The sequence below is a fragment of the Coregonus lavaretus genome (genome assembly GCF_964263955.1).
Source record: "Coregonus lavaretus genome assembly, chromosome: 8".
NCBI lineage: Eukaryota > Metazoa > Chordata > Actinopteri > Salmoniformes > Salmonidae > Coregonus > Coregonus lavaretus.
The window spans coordinates 8230724-8246661 of record NC_139995.1 but is presented as its reverse complement, the minus strand read 5'-3'; the positions used below and the strand labels follow the sequence as shown (position 1 = coordinate 8246661).

The window sequence follows — 15938 nt, the reverse complement described above, 5'->3', positions numbered from 1 at the left end:
TTTGAATGCCCCACGAGGGCGAAAGAGAATGAGGTGGCCAAAGTAAGGGCTGTCCAGAGCATTTCATATGCAGCAGCCGTTAAAAGGGTTGAGGGTTTCAGTGGTGCACCTGAAGAGTCCATGGTGGTGGATAGGCCTTCAGTGCAGGCTGCAGGGGTTGCCTTTCACCAAGAGGATCCTGATATTTTAAAGGTTAAAAAGGTGGACTTTGTGGCCTTTATTGCAATGGTGATTAATGGCACTGCCAAGGTGGAAAAAAGATTGAGGAAGATAGAAATCATTGTGGTTGCAGCGGAGCGGCGAAAGAGTTACATGGAATATTGCCAAAAGCCGTACCACCAACTCAGGCCCTGGTACCTGAGAAGGGAGATATGGAGATTTAAAAGAAGGAAGAAGTGGGAGTTTTGTTTTGTCAATGTAGAATTTTATTTCGGTTGATTTAGTTTTACCTTGTTTTGGTTTCAACCCGTCCAGTTGGTGGCGGCAATACACCTTTTTGAGTTGTAGTCCGCAATAAAACCCACAGAAGAAGAAGAAGAATCCTTCGTGGCTGTGGTAACTAGTGACGACCGCTCCCAGTGTCCCATATTCGTATGTGGGAGGAGCTGTTTGGGGTGTTGTGGATCTATCTGTAAAGGGAAAACATTCAGTGGGAGTGATAGCTATCTAGGCTAGCTATTTTGTTTCTTATTGACAGATTACAGTTCATATTGATACTAATTGAAATAGCTAGCTATAGCCATGCCTGGAATAGATAAATTACCGATAGAGGATACATTCGAGGACAGTCCGCAGGTAATACATCTCACGCTATGCCCTGTAGCTTTATCTCTTGTCTTTGTGCCGTGAAAAGCGCAGCGAAAGCCTGCCAGCCAGCCCTACTAACTCGCTCGAGCAAGCATCAAGAGCTGTCAAATGGCTCAAAAAGTGATAACTGGCCTCATGATATTTGGCCAGCTGTCAATGGTATTATCTATTTATGCAACATTATTATCGGCCTTTGCACCACCTGCTAAAAGTATGCACGCTAATGGTTTTGTAGTGATACACGTCACACCCTTGTTGATCAAATCAAATTGTATTTGCCACATGCACCGAATACAACAGGTGTAGACCTTAAAGTGAAATGCTCATTGATGATGAACGAACACATAAATGAGCCACTGCCAGTCTACGTGACCATCCTTACTCTAGCTGGCTGGCTACCGGCAGGGTGCACCACTTTCTCCGGTCTAGGGACGAGGTTGCCTAATAAATCAGACTGATACCAATTCTTGGTATACAGTCAAACAAAACACTGCTAAAACTTGGAAAGTGTCTCTACAAGCCAGAATGTTGAATGAAATTACGTTTGAACTTACTCTACCAGTTGTCTGTGTAGTTGGTTCATCAGCTGGTCGAAATTTTAGAAAAAATATCCACAAGAAAGTATTATTTACCTGACTTTTTCGGAGCGCCTGTACTGATGCTGAAATTTCTGTCACCTGGCACATGAGCAAAACTATGGGCACGTTCCTCTGCTCAGGTGAGGCGACACAACAACCAATCATAGCCCAAAAAAGTGTCCCAGCAGTAAAAATATATGCCCGTTGACGGAAGTAGTCACCGCCTGCTTCGGCGAAATGGCCGTGAATAGGTCCACACGGGAAAGTGGCGTTTTCAACGAAAATCACGGAAGCGGGGTACGGAAGCAAAATTATTATTATTATTATTATTTATTTTTTAAATGTATTTAACAGTAACATGTAAAACAGAACAGCCAGAGGGATTACACAAATAATTTAATGAATACATTTTTTTTTTTGAATTTTTTTTTTTGTATACGTTTTAATAGTATTAATTAGTTTTCCAAATCTGGTTTTAAACATTTTTAAAGGGGCTTTTTCTTCATACATTTTGATTTGTGTATGAAATATTTTCCTAATAAAATAGAGATTTATGACATACTGACGTTCAATTGTGGAATCAGTGTAGTAAAATAACATGTCAAACTTAGATATTTCAATGGTTGTATGCATTTTGTTGCCAAGATATAGTTGTACATCAGTCCAGAACATCAGGCTATTACACGGGTAGAATGTATGGATAAACTTAAAGGAGATCTCCTTTACTTTATTGGTCACCATAAATTTGTGTGGAGTGAGCCAAGCACGGCGCCAGATTACATCAAACGATGAAGCCCAATAAAATATAGTAGAATGAATAGAATTCCTGTAGAAAATATCCCTTAAAAAATGATTATTTAATTTCTTATCTAGTAAACCTAAAATATGCATTATTCTGAAGTAAAGATTTTATCCCACTAGGTATAGCTTTTTTAACAGTGTCATATTCCTTGCTTTAAACCTCAAAGTTGAATCTTTCCATAAATTCTCTCTGTGTAAATAGATTCCCACTAATACTAACTAATTGGCTGACAAGGACAATGTATTTTGAGAACCAGTTACAGTAAAATAACATCTTGTTTCTATGTAATATCGACCCATTATTCCATATAAAACATTTATGAGGTGAAAAGTTGTGTTTATACAGCAAAACCCAGCACATTAAAGCCTGCTTGTGAAAAGCTGCCAATTTCACAGGAAGTTTACCCACAATATAGGGACATTGTAGTAAAAAATTAAGCCCTCCGAACTTCTGAAAAACAAAAAGAGGTATAATATTCCAGAAACTATGAGGATTTTTTGAGTACCCTTTAACCCAGTTGACTTTTGATATGTGATTAAAGAGAGTGAAGTCTAAGACATTTAGACCACCATCACAAACCCTGTTGGTGATAACATCTCTTTTTATTTTACGTGGCTTGTTTTTCCATACAAAGTTGTACAATAGCCTATCTAAGGTACAGCAAGTGGATTTGGGGATGTCAATAGATAGCCCCTCAGCTTTGGATAAAAGCACCCTCCCTTGAAGACTTAAATCCATCCCTAACCATGAGGAAAATGTATTTTTGATCGATTCAGTTACAGGATTCAAATTAAGATCATTCACAGCCTTAAGATTTTTGGTGATCTTTACACCGAGGTAGGTTAAAGTATGTTTTTCAGAGATGTTAAAATCTGCTGGATTGACAGCTCCTTTCAGAACAAACATCTCACATTTGGAAAGATTTAATACCAAACCTGAGATTTTGGAGAACTGCTTCAGAATATCCAATGCTAATCTAGCTTGTGACACATTTTTCAAAAAAAAGTGAGGTGCCATCCGCCAGTTGGGATATCTTGATCTCTCTGGCCTGGAATGTAATGCCTTCAAATTGACTTTGATAACCTAATGAGCATAAGGTTTGAGAAACTAACAAAAATAAAAAAGGTGAGATTGGACAACCTTGTCGTATTCCTTTGTAAATGTTAAACCTTGTGGATGTTTCATGACAGAGTTTGATACAGCTATTGCTACCATTATACAGAGTTCTAATAGCATCAACAAAAAAATTACCAAACTTCAAATGCTTAAGACAATCAAAGATAAAATTGTGACTTGCGGTATCAAATGCTTTCTGAAAATCCAAAAATAAGATAACAGGGGAGTCATCCAATAGATCACAATACTCAACCAAATCTAACACCAGCCTCAGATTATTAGATATATGGCGCCCTTTCATAAACCCTGATTGACATTCATCAATCAGATCATTCAAACACAACTTTAACCTTTTCGCAAATATTGAGGCTATAATTTTGTAGTCGTTATTTAGGAGTGTGATTGGACGCCAATTATCAATAATTAAGAGATCCTTTTGTGGTTTAGGTATAAGAGTAATAACCCCTTGTTTCAGAGAGGCAGGTAGTTCTCCCTTCTTTATAGCCTCTTTAATGGTTTCAAGTAAGAATTGTGCTATTCCTTCAGAGAAGGTTTTGTAAAATTCAGTGGTTAATCCATCACAACCCGGAGACTTGTTATTTTTTAATTGAGCAACCCCAAATCTTCACAACAAGACCGATTTGAATTCTTCACTAACAGAGTTAACATTCTCTATAGAATCAAGGAGATCCTTAGAGTCACTCAAACTGTTATCTAAGGAGTAAATATTCTCATAAAACTTAGTGGTAAAGTCTGATTCAAACTCTCTATCCTCAGAGGTTACCCCATTAATCTTACATTTTCGAAGTGTGTTGAGTTCCCTTCTCCTCTTTTCCAAATTAAAAAAGTATCTACTGTTCTTTTCACATTTTTCAAGCCATTGTTTTCTGGATCTTATGAAGGCTCCTCTAGCCTTTTCCTCATAAAATGTATCTAGTTGACTCTGTAAATCATTCAATTTAGCTTTTTCGTTTTTGATCAAGATGCTCAACCTCTGTGAAATCAGCAATTTTCTTAGAGAGCTCAGCTACCTCACATCTCCTTCTTAAAGCAAGCCGTTTCCCGTAAGTAATACAGGCTGAGCGGATTTTAAATGTCAGAAGTTCCCAATATTTCCCATATTCTGCATTCGAGGTAGCTACATTCCAGTAAACAGAAATTAGATTCTTAATCACATTTTTTAAAATCATCATGCAATAACAATGAGTTATTCAATTTCCAATAACCACCAGAGTATTTCTTATAATCATTACTGCACATTCTCACAGTCAGCCATATGACCCATCAGGACTGCAGGCAGTATTTTTACCTCTACAGTGTTGGGCTCAAGACAAGAGGTTATCACCCACAAGTCAGTTCTTGATTGTAGTGAACGATCTCTATTACTCCATGTGTACTGTTTCTCTCCAGGGTTTTTAACTCTCCATATGTCAATTAAGTCCAGGCTTTGGCAGAAATTCACCAATTTATTCACACCAATGTTAGGCCTAAGGGGCAATCTATCAGTCTCATTATAATGAACCATGTTAAAATCCCCACCAACTATAATCTGACTGGATGGATATTTTCTCAGAAGACTTTTAAGAATTTCCTCAAGAAGTTATTTGGAGGACTAGAACAGTATATTTTACATTTACATTTTAGTCATTTAGCAGACGCTCTTATCCAGAGCGACTTACAGGAGCAATTAGGGTTAAGTGCCTTGCTTAAGGGCACATCGACAGATTTTTCACCTAGTCAGCTCGGGGATTAGAACCAGCGACCTTTCGGTTACTGGCACAACGCTCTTACCCACTAAGCTACCTGCCGCCCTAGCGTATCCATATACATTACACAACACAAATAATCTGTCCATGTGGTTGATGACCGCTACTAGCCAATGTCCATTGGTGTCCATTTGAGTAAACACATTTGAAATTGTGTGCTAAAATTGCAACCCCAGCTGAATGATTAGTCCCGCGGGCCAAGAAAATGTCACTGCCCCACTGATTTTTCCAAAAATTATAATCCTCTATAATCCAAAAAAAAAAGCTTTCCTCTTCAACAGGTTTCGTATCCCCCTGTCATTGATTGACATAAACTTCAAATCCATATATACAAAATAGAAAGGAAAATCCTATGCAATCTCAACTCTACCCTCTCTATAAAAGGTGCTTTATATATGTATTAACATAAGTCTTAACTTGTAAACCATAACACCAGAATTCAAAACCAGAACGCTCAGTTTGTTGTGGGGAATGGGCTACCTTGTAAGCCTACCGGCGGAGCAATTCAACGCGGTCAAATTTATTTTCAGTCGGCGAAAAAGGCTCTGATTCCCCTGTAGTATGCACCCCTTCCTTGATTTCGGGCCTGTGGGACGAGAGGCCACAACGTTGCCTTTGCTGCCTTGTCTGCTGCAGTCAGGTCCTCACCGAATCTACATTTTCTCTCTTTCAGAAAGGCGCTTTCCTTTGCTTTCTTCCAAACTGCATCTCTCGCTGTGCAGAACTGGATGATGATCGAGCGGCTGCCGATGGCATCTTGCTTCTTCCCAATACGATGGGCGACATCCACAGCCATATCCATATATCCTTCGGGGAAGTCCGGAGCCACACGGTTACAGATGTCACTTAGTATTCGCTTCACATTCTCACCCTGGTCCTCGGGGACATCATAAAGCCGTAGTCCCCACCTTCTCCGGTATCGCTCTGCTTCCGACAAGCGCTCTTGCATGTCGGCAATGGTCTTCTCCTGTGCAGTGCATTTATCAGAGGTTGCAGTGTTTGCACGTTTAAGCTCTTCTATTCTCTCGTATGCGTGATTCAGAGAGGTCTCGAGGTCAACAATTTTTGATGTGTTTTCGCGTATCATTTTCTCCAGACCATATGCTCTTTCGTTTATCTTTGCAGTGACAGCATCGATTATGTTGACATGGAGTTCCCGCAAAGACAATTCTTTCTGTGTCTTTTTGGGTGCAGGACTATTGGTTGGAGTTTCTGAATCAACCGAATGTCCAGATTCCTCAATTTCTTCTCCTGAGGAGTCAGGTGGCGGTTTCTCTCCGGTGTATGAGTTTCTTTTTAAATTATTTTAATTGTACCTTTATTTAACTAGGCAAGTCAGTTAAGAACAAATTCTTATTTACAATGACGGCCTACACCGGCCAAACCTGGACGACGCTGGGCCAATTGTGCGCCGCCCTATGGGACTCCCAATCACGGCCGGTTGTGATACAGACTGGAATCAAACCAGGGGGTCTGTAGTGATGCCTCAAGCACTGAGATGCAGTGCCTTAGACCACTGCGCCACTCGGGAGCTAGCAACTTCCTTCTCCTCCCTTTGCTCTTTCGCACATTTTTGTCTTCAATTTTGCCAAGTTTCAGATCAAATTAGCGGTCTACTGAGCGTTGTTCTCTGTTGTGTTTACTATAAACCGGGTTTTGTTACATTTAAGTACATTTGAGAGGGATAAATGGGGCGGCAGGTAGCTTAGTGGTTAAGAGCGTTGTGCCAGTAACCGAAAGGTCGCTGGTTCTAATCCCCGAGCCGACTAGGTGAAAAATCTGTCTGTGCCCTTGAGCAAGGCACTTAACCCTAATTGCTCCTGTAAGTCGCTCTGGATAAGACTAAAATGTAAATAAAAGTTAAGGTTACTCGGAGCAAGATAAAATCCCGTCTGCACTCGCCGCCATCTTCTGCAACCCCTACGGAAGCAATCTTTCCCCATTGAAAGCGGTGCAGCCAAACCTGAAATCAAGCAATAATGACATGCATAGTTTATTTAAAAAATATATATCTAACTGGATCGATTATAGCTCCCGTCCAAATGTCGTAAATTATATATATTCATCAAAAAAACATTCCTTCCCCAGGACACTTGAACTGGTGACTATCCACCAGGGGATTTTCAAGTCCCTCAGTTGAGCACCTGATTTCCCCTTTTTCGTTTAAACTGGGCTGAAGAGCGTTTGGGTATACCTGCTTTCCATTGATATATATTCATGTCATAGTCACCAGTCAACTCCATTACACTCAAAAGTTACTTCAACTTCAACCAGTGAATGCTAGCGATGGCTAGCTATGCTAGCTATTCTACCAGTCTGTCTTAATGAGTGTTAGCATGCTAATAGCACACCCTGCACATGAAAATGTATATTTTTAAGGGGTATGCAGTAGGTTGATAACTGTCACCGAAATATGTTGTATCGGACATTTCAAACAACATTCCCAACTAATGCAATAACAGTCATTGTATTTAATTTAAGTGAATGAACAAGATTTAGCAAGGCAACCTTCGGGCTAATTTGACTGGGAGCCAACTGCAGATTTTGAGGATTTTTACATCTGTATGCCAGTATGATTCACGTGAGCGCGGCGAAACGTCACTCCATGAGAAACTACATCCTAGCTCACGCAGCAACGCTGCTCAAAGAACAAAGGGATTTTTAGCTTAAAAGAGGGGCTGACCACTGAGAGTTGTGCTAATTAGCACCATCTATATGGGAGGTGTGAATTGCAGTATATTACCACGTGCCATGTGCTCAGGTAGAAGCCACATGAGCCTAGCCCAATTTATTTTAACAACATTATTTAACATGATTTAATACATGTTATTAACAGTGTGCTCCATTTGAAGTTGAAATTGAAAACACAATTTATTACATGAAGCAAAACGTTTAGCCAAAGGGCATTTCCATCGAAAAGGACCCATGAGCATCAACATGTAAAGTTCATAGGAGCATATTAATTTGGGTGTCCAATGAAAGCCAAGAGTCTGTATTTTTGAGAAATTAAGGCATAGATACATTTTTCAACTATTTTATATCTTAAACATTTGGCATAAGTTAAGGCTTTGATTTCTGGAAAAACAGATGGAAATGGGGTCTACCACAAAAAGTCTTACATTAGAGTATTGTACTGTACTGAACTATACTCTACTTTACGGTACTGTACTCTACTGCACTGTACTGAAGTATAATCTGCTCTGCTGTATCGTACTGCACTTTACTCTACTGTGCTGCGCTGTGATGTCCACACTTGTGAAACATGAGATAATAATTATGCATTTAATTATAATAATAATTTATATAATTTATATAATATTTATGCATTTCTGTGGAGTACAGATCAGGGACCCATGATGTAATTCCGTTACCGTAATTCTGTTACCTAGTGTAAATCCAAAAAAAATTTAAAACTCAAATGTCATAGCTGACACCCCATTCTTTCTGCAGACATCTTTGAATCTTAATTCGGAGCAGATATTTTTGGAAAACGTGGTCGCATAAAACACTGAAGGAGATTTTACCGTAATTCCGTTACCAAAGTTTGCATCTGCACAGTTCTTCCACTGAATAAAAAACAATAAAAAACAGGCACAAGATGGACATTTTTAAAAGTAGTCATTGTGCATAGAGTTGTATGGTTTGTTAAACTTAGAAAACAATGGTTTTTGTTTGGCATACATTTTAAAGTGAAAAAAATGAGTTGAAGCGTAATTCTGTTATCGTGGAATTGCCCTTAATCATTTTAAGACTACAGGAAATTGGTTGACTGCTATCTTTAAAAAATGCAGTAATGGTTGCTTTGTTTGTCAACAGCCTTGTGGCTATTGTAGTATTTTCTACTGTAGAAAAACAGGGATCTCTAAAGTTGTCCCAGGTGAGGCAGGCATGTGAGGGAGGGGCAACTGTGACTGCGCAATGAACCTTCTGAGCAGAGGAACACGCCCTTGTATACACCTGTAAGACTTCAGTTAGTATGCATGCATTGTGTGCATGTACTTCCGTCTTGTGCCTGTCACATGCACAAGACAGAATCTTGATTGCTACACACAGAGACCTGTGTTTTGAAGTCGGTTTAATAATACTTTCCTGTGGATATTTTGTCTCAAATTTTGACCAGCTCAAGGACCAACCCTACGCACAATCGGCAAAGTAAGTTCAAATATATACTGAACAAAAATATAAACGCAACAATTTCAATGATTTTACAGTTCATATAAGGAAATCAGTCAATTGAAATAAATTTGATAGGCCCTAATCTATGGATTTCATATGATTGGGAATAAAGATATGCATCTGTTGGTCACAGATACCTTAAAAAAAAAAAAAGTAGGGGTACGGATCAGAAAACCAGTCAGTGTCTGGTGTGACCACCATTTGCCTCATGCAGCGAGACAAATCTCCTTCGCATAGAGTTGATCAGGCTGTTGATTGTGGCCAGTGGAATGTTGTCCCACTCCTCTTCAATGACTGTGCGAAGTTTATGGATATTGGCGGGAACTGGAACACGCTGTCGTACATGTCGACCCAGAGCATCCCAAACATGCTTAATTGGTGACATGTCTGGTGAGTATGCAGGCCATGGAAGAACTGGGACAGCTTCCAGGAATTGTGTACAGATCCTTGTGACATGGGGCAGTGCATTATCATGCTGAAACATGAGGTCATGGTGGCGGAAGAGTGGCACAACAATGGGCCTCAGGATCTCATCACTTTATTTCTGTGCATTCAAATCGCCTTCGATAAAATGCAATTGTGTTCGTTGTCCGTAGCTTATGCAAGCCCATACCATAACCCCACCGCCACCATGAGGCACTTTGTTCACAACATGGACATCAGCAAACCGCTCGCCCATGCGATGCCATACGACGCCATGTCTGACATCTGCCCGGTACAGTTGAAACCGGGATTCATCTGTGAAGAGCACACTTCATCAGCGTGGCCATCGAAGGTGAGCATTTGCCCACTGAAGTCGGTTACGACTCTGAACTGCAGTCAGGTCAAGACCCTGGTGAGGATGACGAGCACGCAGATGAGCTTCCCTGAGACGGTTTCAGACAGTTTGTGCAGAAATTCTTTGGTTGTGCAAACCCACAGTTTCATCAGCTGTCCGGGTGGCTAGTCTCACGATCCCGCAGGTGAAGAAGCCGGATGTGGAGGTCCTGGGCTGGCGTGGTTACATGTGGTCTGCGGTTGTGAGGCCGGTTGGACGTACTGCCAAATTCTCTAAAACGACGTTGGAGGCGATTTATGGTAGAGAAATGAACATTAAATTATCTGGCAACAGCTCTGGTGGACATTCATGCAATCAGCATGCCAATTGTACGCTCCCTCAAAACTTGTGTGACAAAACTGCACATTTTAGAGTGGCCTTTTATTGTCCCCAGCTCAAGGTGCACCTGTGTAATGATCATGCTGTTTAATCAACTTCTTGATATGCCACACCTGTCAGATGATTAGTGAGCATTTCCCCTTTGCCAAGATAATCTAAGAGGTATGTAAACAAATTTGTGCACAACATTTAAGAGAAATAAGCTTTTTCTGCATATAGAACATTTCTGGGCTCTTTTATAATAATAATATACCATTTAGCAGACGCTTTTATCCAAAGCGACTTACAGTCATGCGTGCATAAATTTTTGTGTATGGGTGGTCCCGGGGATCGAACCCACTACCTTGGCATTACAAGCGCCATGCTCTACCAGCTGAGCTACAGAGGACCACTTTTATTTCAGTTCATGAAACATGGGACCAACACTTTACATGTTGCGTTTATATTTTTGTTCAGTATAATTTTATTCAACATTCGTGACAGACAAGGGACTTAGCTGTTTTTTTCTATGTAAATGTGCATGGTTATGTTGTACAGGCAATGGAAAGCATCGCCACAATCGGGACGAGGTTACTGGCTAGCTAGCTAGCTACTTCACTAGCTCCAATCCACTGGATTTGATGGGATGGCTATCTGACAATAGGCCTTTTATAAATTGTTGTTGGCATGTCTATGAGAGCTACACATGCACAGTGAAAACTATCGCATTCATGCATTTACATTTTATAAGTATTTGATATTATGGCATCCAATCCCTATCAGCTACTGTACTGTATGTAGCTAGCTACCGAGAGTATCCAACAACTAAACATGTACAGTACAGTTGTAGGCTATTCGTCAGTCTTTCCTGTCTGTTGCAGAACAGTCTGATTGAACAGCAGTGTCAGTGGAATTAGGCCATAGAAATAGAATCTATTCCTGTCATGACTTCCTCCAAAGCTGCTCTAAGTCTAACTCCTGGTTCGGGCAGGCTTCGGCGTTCGTCACCGGCCTTCTAGCCACTGCTGCTCCTCATCTCATCATTCCATTTGTTTTGTCTTGTTTATTACACACACCTGGTTCATATCCCCTCATCAGTACTTGTATAAGTGTTCCCTCTGCCCCCTTGTCCTTGTGTGTATTGCATTTTAAAATTGTGTATCCATTTTGTATTGCCGGGGTATTTTTCCCTGTGTGCCTGTTTGGTTCCAGTGCGCCTGTTTTGCGCACTGGACTGTTTGATGCATTTCTGCGTAACTCTGTATTCCGGAATAAATTCTGTATTCTGTGATTTACCCTCCTGCACCTGACTCCTTCAAATCACTCATCACAGAATCACACACCCGCCATGGAGTCAGCAGGAGAGGAGCGCATACCTGGAGTCGTGGCACGGGTCCAGGAGCATTCGATGATGCTAGCCAGCTTGGGAGAAGCGATGGATCGGGTTCTCCAGGTCGTCCAATGCCTGGAGAGGAGAGGACCCAATCTGTCGGGACCAGCTGGGTGACCGGATCCAGCCACACACACCCCAGCACCCAGAGGGATCCATATATCCCGACCACGGGATTTTGACGGGACAGCTGCTCTCTGCCAGGGATTCCTCCTCCAACTGGAGCTTTACTATTCCAGCATCAGCCCGGCACCATCGGAGCGGGAGAAGGTGTTCGCCCTCGTCTCCTGCCTCTCGGGGAAAGCCCTGGAGTGGGCCAAGGCGGACTGGAATGAAGGAGGAGCCGCGTTGGACAACTACGGGGAGTTCGCTTGCTTCTTTCCGGCTGTTTTCGATCACCCACCTGAGGGTCGAGAGGCGGGCGAGCGGCTGGTCCACCTGAGGCAGGGGACGAGGACCGCGCAGGACTTCGCCCTGGAGTTCCGGACTCTAGCAGCTGGGTCCGGGTGGAACGAGCGGGCCCTCATCGACCACTTCCGGTGCCATCTATGGGAGGACGTCCGAAGGGAGCTAGCCTCGCGGGACACCATGTTGTCCTTCACTCAACTGGTGGACATGGCCATCCGGTTGGACAACCTGCTGGCGGCCAGAGGACGTCCTGGAGGGGGCCTGCCCGTTCCAACCCCCCCCCCCCCCCCCCGACCCGGATCACGAGCTGGGTGGAGCGGCGATCCGGGAGAGCGGAGGACGACAGCGCCAGTGTCACTCTGGTGGCATGAGACCTTTTGGGTCTGGAGGCGGCACCCACACTCATTCAGAGCCCTCTGCTGCACACTGTACCCTAGCCATCCACTTTTCTGATTACCTTGTAGTTCCCCAGAGTAAGGCGCTGGTCGATTCAGGCACAGCTGGGAACTTTATGGACAGGTCATTTTCAGCACAACCACGGGGCATTACGAATACCTGGTGATGCCTTACGGTTTGATGAATGCTTCATCCGTCTTCCAGTCCTTTGTGAACGAGGTGTTTCGGGACATGCTTGGTCGCGGTGTAGTGGTCTACATCGATGACATTCTGGTGTATTCCGCTACGCGCGCCGAGCATGTGTCCCTGGTTCGCAAAGTGCTGGCCCGACTGTTATGCATGACCTTTATGCCAAGACAGAAAAGTGTCTGTTTTTCCAACAGTCCGTCTCCTTCCTCGGATACCGCATTACCACCTCAGGTGGGAGATCGCATTTCAGCCGTGTGTAATTGGCCGACTCCAACCATGGTAAAGGGGGTGCAGCGCTTTATTGGCTTTGCCAACTACTATCAGAGGTTTATCCAGGGCTTTGGCAAGGTCGCAGCTCCCATCACATCTTTGTTGAAGGGTGGGCCGTCCCGGCTCCGCTGGTCACCCAGGTATCGGTCGTACAGTGCGCTGCCTGACCGGAAAGTACTGGTGGGCCTACCTTGGCTCAGGACGTGAGGGTGTATGTCTCCTCCTGCTCGGTGTGCGCCCAGAGTAAGGCACCTAGGCACCTCCCAGTGGATAAGTTACAGCCTTTACCAGTTCCACAACGGCCATGGTCCCACCTGAGTATTGATTTCCTTACTGATCTTCCCCTCTGTCAAGGTAACACCACCATCCTGGTTCTTGTGGACCGCTTTTCCAAAGCCTGCCGCCTCCTTCCCCTGCCCGGTCTCCCCACGGCCCTGCAGACTGCGTAGGCCCTGTTTACACACGTCTTCCGGCACTACCAAGATGGCGTACTAGTGTGTACTAGCGTTTCCAAGATGGCGTACTAGTGCAGTCCTGTTTTTGTCGTGTGTCTGTAAATAGCCTGTAAATACCCTGTTTTTTTTTGTATTTTTCGTACATATTTTCCTATCAGACTTTTCATCCTCCTACAAAATATACTTTCCTGCAACCCGCCTCACTCAACGTGGAACGGATTCTATTATTGACTTATCTTTTATCTAGAATCTCCAGTTGAAACTAGCTAGCCAGCTAACTAGCTACTTGCTATTAGCCACAGTTGCTATTTCACCCAGAACATTGGATTTTCTGCCGGAATAATTTAATCACTGGACATTAATCACCGGATCGCAACTAGCTAGCCGCAACCGAATGGATGTTGCTGTTTGGCTAATCACCACTGCCCCCGATGCAAGCACCAGTTAGCCTCGAGCTAGCCTAGAGTCAGGCTCATATCCTGGCTATCTACCTCTAGGTCTACCGGACGGGAGTAGCCAGCTAACTAGCTACTTGCTACCGTTAGCGGTTTTTCACCATTGTCCGTGGCCTGCACTACCTACCAGCCAGCTCTAGCCTGGACTATTATTCGGCCAGTCTGCACAGTCTGCACAGCGCGTTATCGACCCAGAACATATCAGTTTTTCTGCCGGAATCACTGAATCACTGGACCTTTAACTCCGGATTCATCGCTACCAGCTAGCTGCTACAAAATGGACGTTGAGGTCTGGCTAATCATCCTGAGCTAGGCCCATCTCCCATCTCCCGGCTATCTACCTCTCTGTCAACCGGACGGGACCACCTAGTGTTGACACGGAGCCCCGCCGATCCAACACGACTGGTTTGCCGACGAAATAGTCTGATGTGGTTTCAACAGGCTTCCCGTTGCGACGACCACGAAGATCCATCTGCCAGCCCCGGCCCACTAGCACACGCAAACTACAACTGTGCTCCCTGCTAGCTGTGCTGAAGCACCAATTTGAACTGCTCTCGGACTCACATATTGCTGTTCACTGGACCTTATGATCACTCAGCTGCACAGCTGATGCCTGCTGGACTGTTCCTTTACACGGTACCCTGTCCTGTTTATTCTGTTTAGTCTTAGCCCAAACGTTATCGCTATTTCCAGTTGTGTCTTAGCTCTCTCTAATAACACCTGTGACTGCTTTATGCCTCTCTCCCATGTCAATTATGCCTTGCCTATTGCTGTTTGGGTTAGTTCTTATTATACAATTTAACTGTAGAACCCCTAGTCCCTCTCAAACTGCCTCATATAGTTCCTTTGTTCCACCCCCCATACACGCCGAGACCGGCTCAATCGATGCCTCCAATGACGCTATCTCTTTCATTGTTACCCAACGCTTAGGGTTACCTGAACTGTACTCATATCCTTCCATATCCTTTTCTGTACATAATGCCCTGAATCTTTTCTACAACGCCCGGAGAACTGCCCCCTTTATTCTATGTACCCAACGCACTAGAAGACCAGTTCTTAAAGCCTTTAGTCGTATCCTTATTCTAGTCCTCCTCTGTTCCTCTGGTGATGTAGAGGCTAACCCAGGCCCTGCAGCCCCCAGTATCACTCCTACTCCCCAGGAGCTATCATTTGTTGACTTCTGTAACCGTAAAAGTCTTGGTTTTCTGCACATAAATATCAGAAGCCTCCTTCCTAAGTTTGAGTTATTCACTGCGTTAGCACACTCTGCCAACCCTGATGTTCTAGCAGTGTCTGAATCCTGGCTTAGGAAGGCCACCAAAAATTCTGAAATTTCCATCCCCAACTATAACATTTTCCGTTTAGATAGAACTGCCAAAGGGGGTGGAGTTGCAATCTACTGTAGAGATAGCCTGCAGAGCTCCATCATACTATCCAGGTCTGTGCCCAAACAGTTTGAGCTTCTACTTCTAAAAATCCACCTTTCCAGAAATAAATCTCTCACTGTTGCCGCTTGCTACAGACCCCCCTCAGCCCCCAGCTGTGCCCTGGACACCATATGTGAATTGATTGCCCCCCATCTATCCTCAGAGTTCGTACTGCTTGGTGACCTAAATTGGGATATGCTTAACACCCCGGCCATCCTACAATCTAAACTAGATGCCCTCAATCTCACACAAATTATCAACGAACCTACCAGGTTCAACCCTAAATCCGTAAACATGGGTACCCTCATAGATATCATCCTGACTAACTTACCCTCTAAATACACCTCCGCTGTCTTCAACCAGGATCTCAGCGATCACTGCCTTATTGCCTGCGTCCGTAACGGGTCCGCGGTCAAACGACCACCCCTCATCACTGTCAAACGCTCCCAAAAACACTTCAGCGAGCAGGCCTTCCTAATTGACCTGGCCCAGGTATCCTGGATGGATATAGATTTCATTCCGTCAGTAGAGGATGCCTGGTTGTTCTTTAAAAGTAATTTCCTCTCAA

General features: G+C 43.5%; 1 protein-coding gene across 1 annotated transcript in view; it reads left to right on the top strand.

The window, feature by feature from the left end:
- The first annotated feature begins 643 nt into the window (after positions 1-643).
- LOC311133587 (DCC-interacting protein 13-alpha-like) overlaps positions 644-15938 on the top strand; it is a 32217-nt gene continuing 16922 nt past the window's right edge. Inside the window, 1 exon segment of the mRNA XM_084167103.1 lies at positions 644-795. Coding sequence (XP_084023229.1) covers positions 742-795 — 54 coding nt within the window. The 5' untranslated portion in view covers positions 644-741.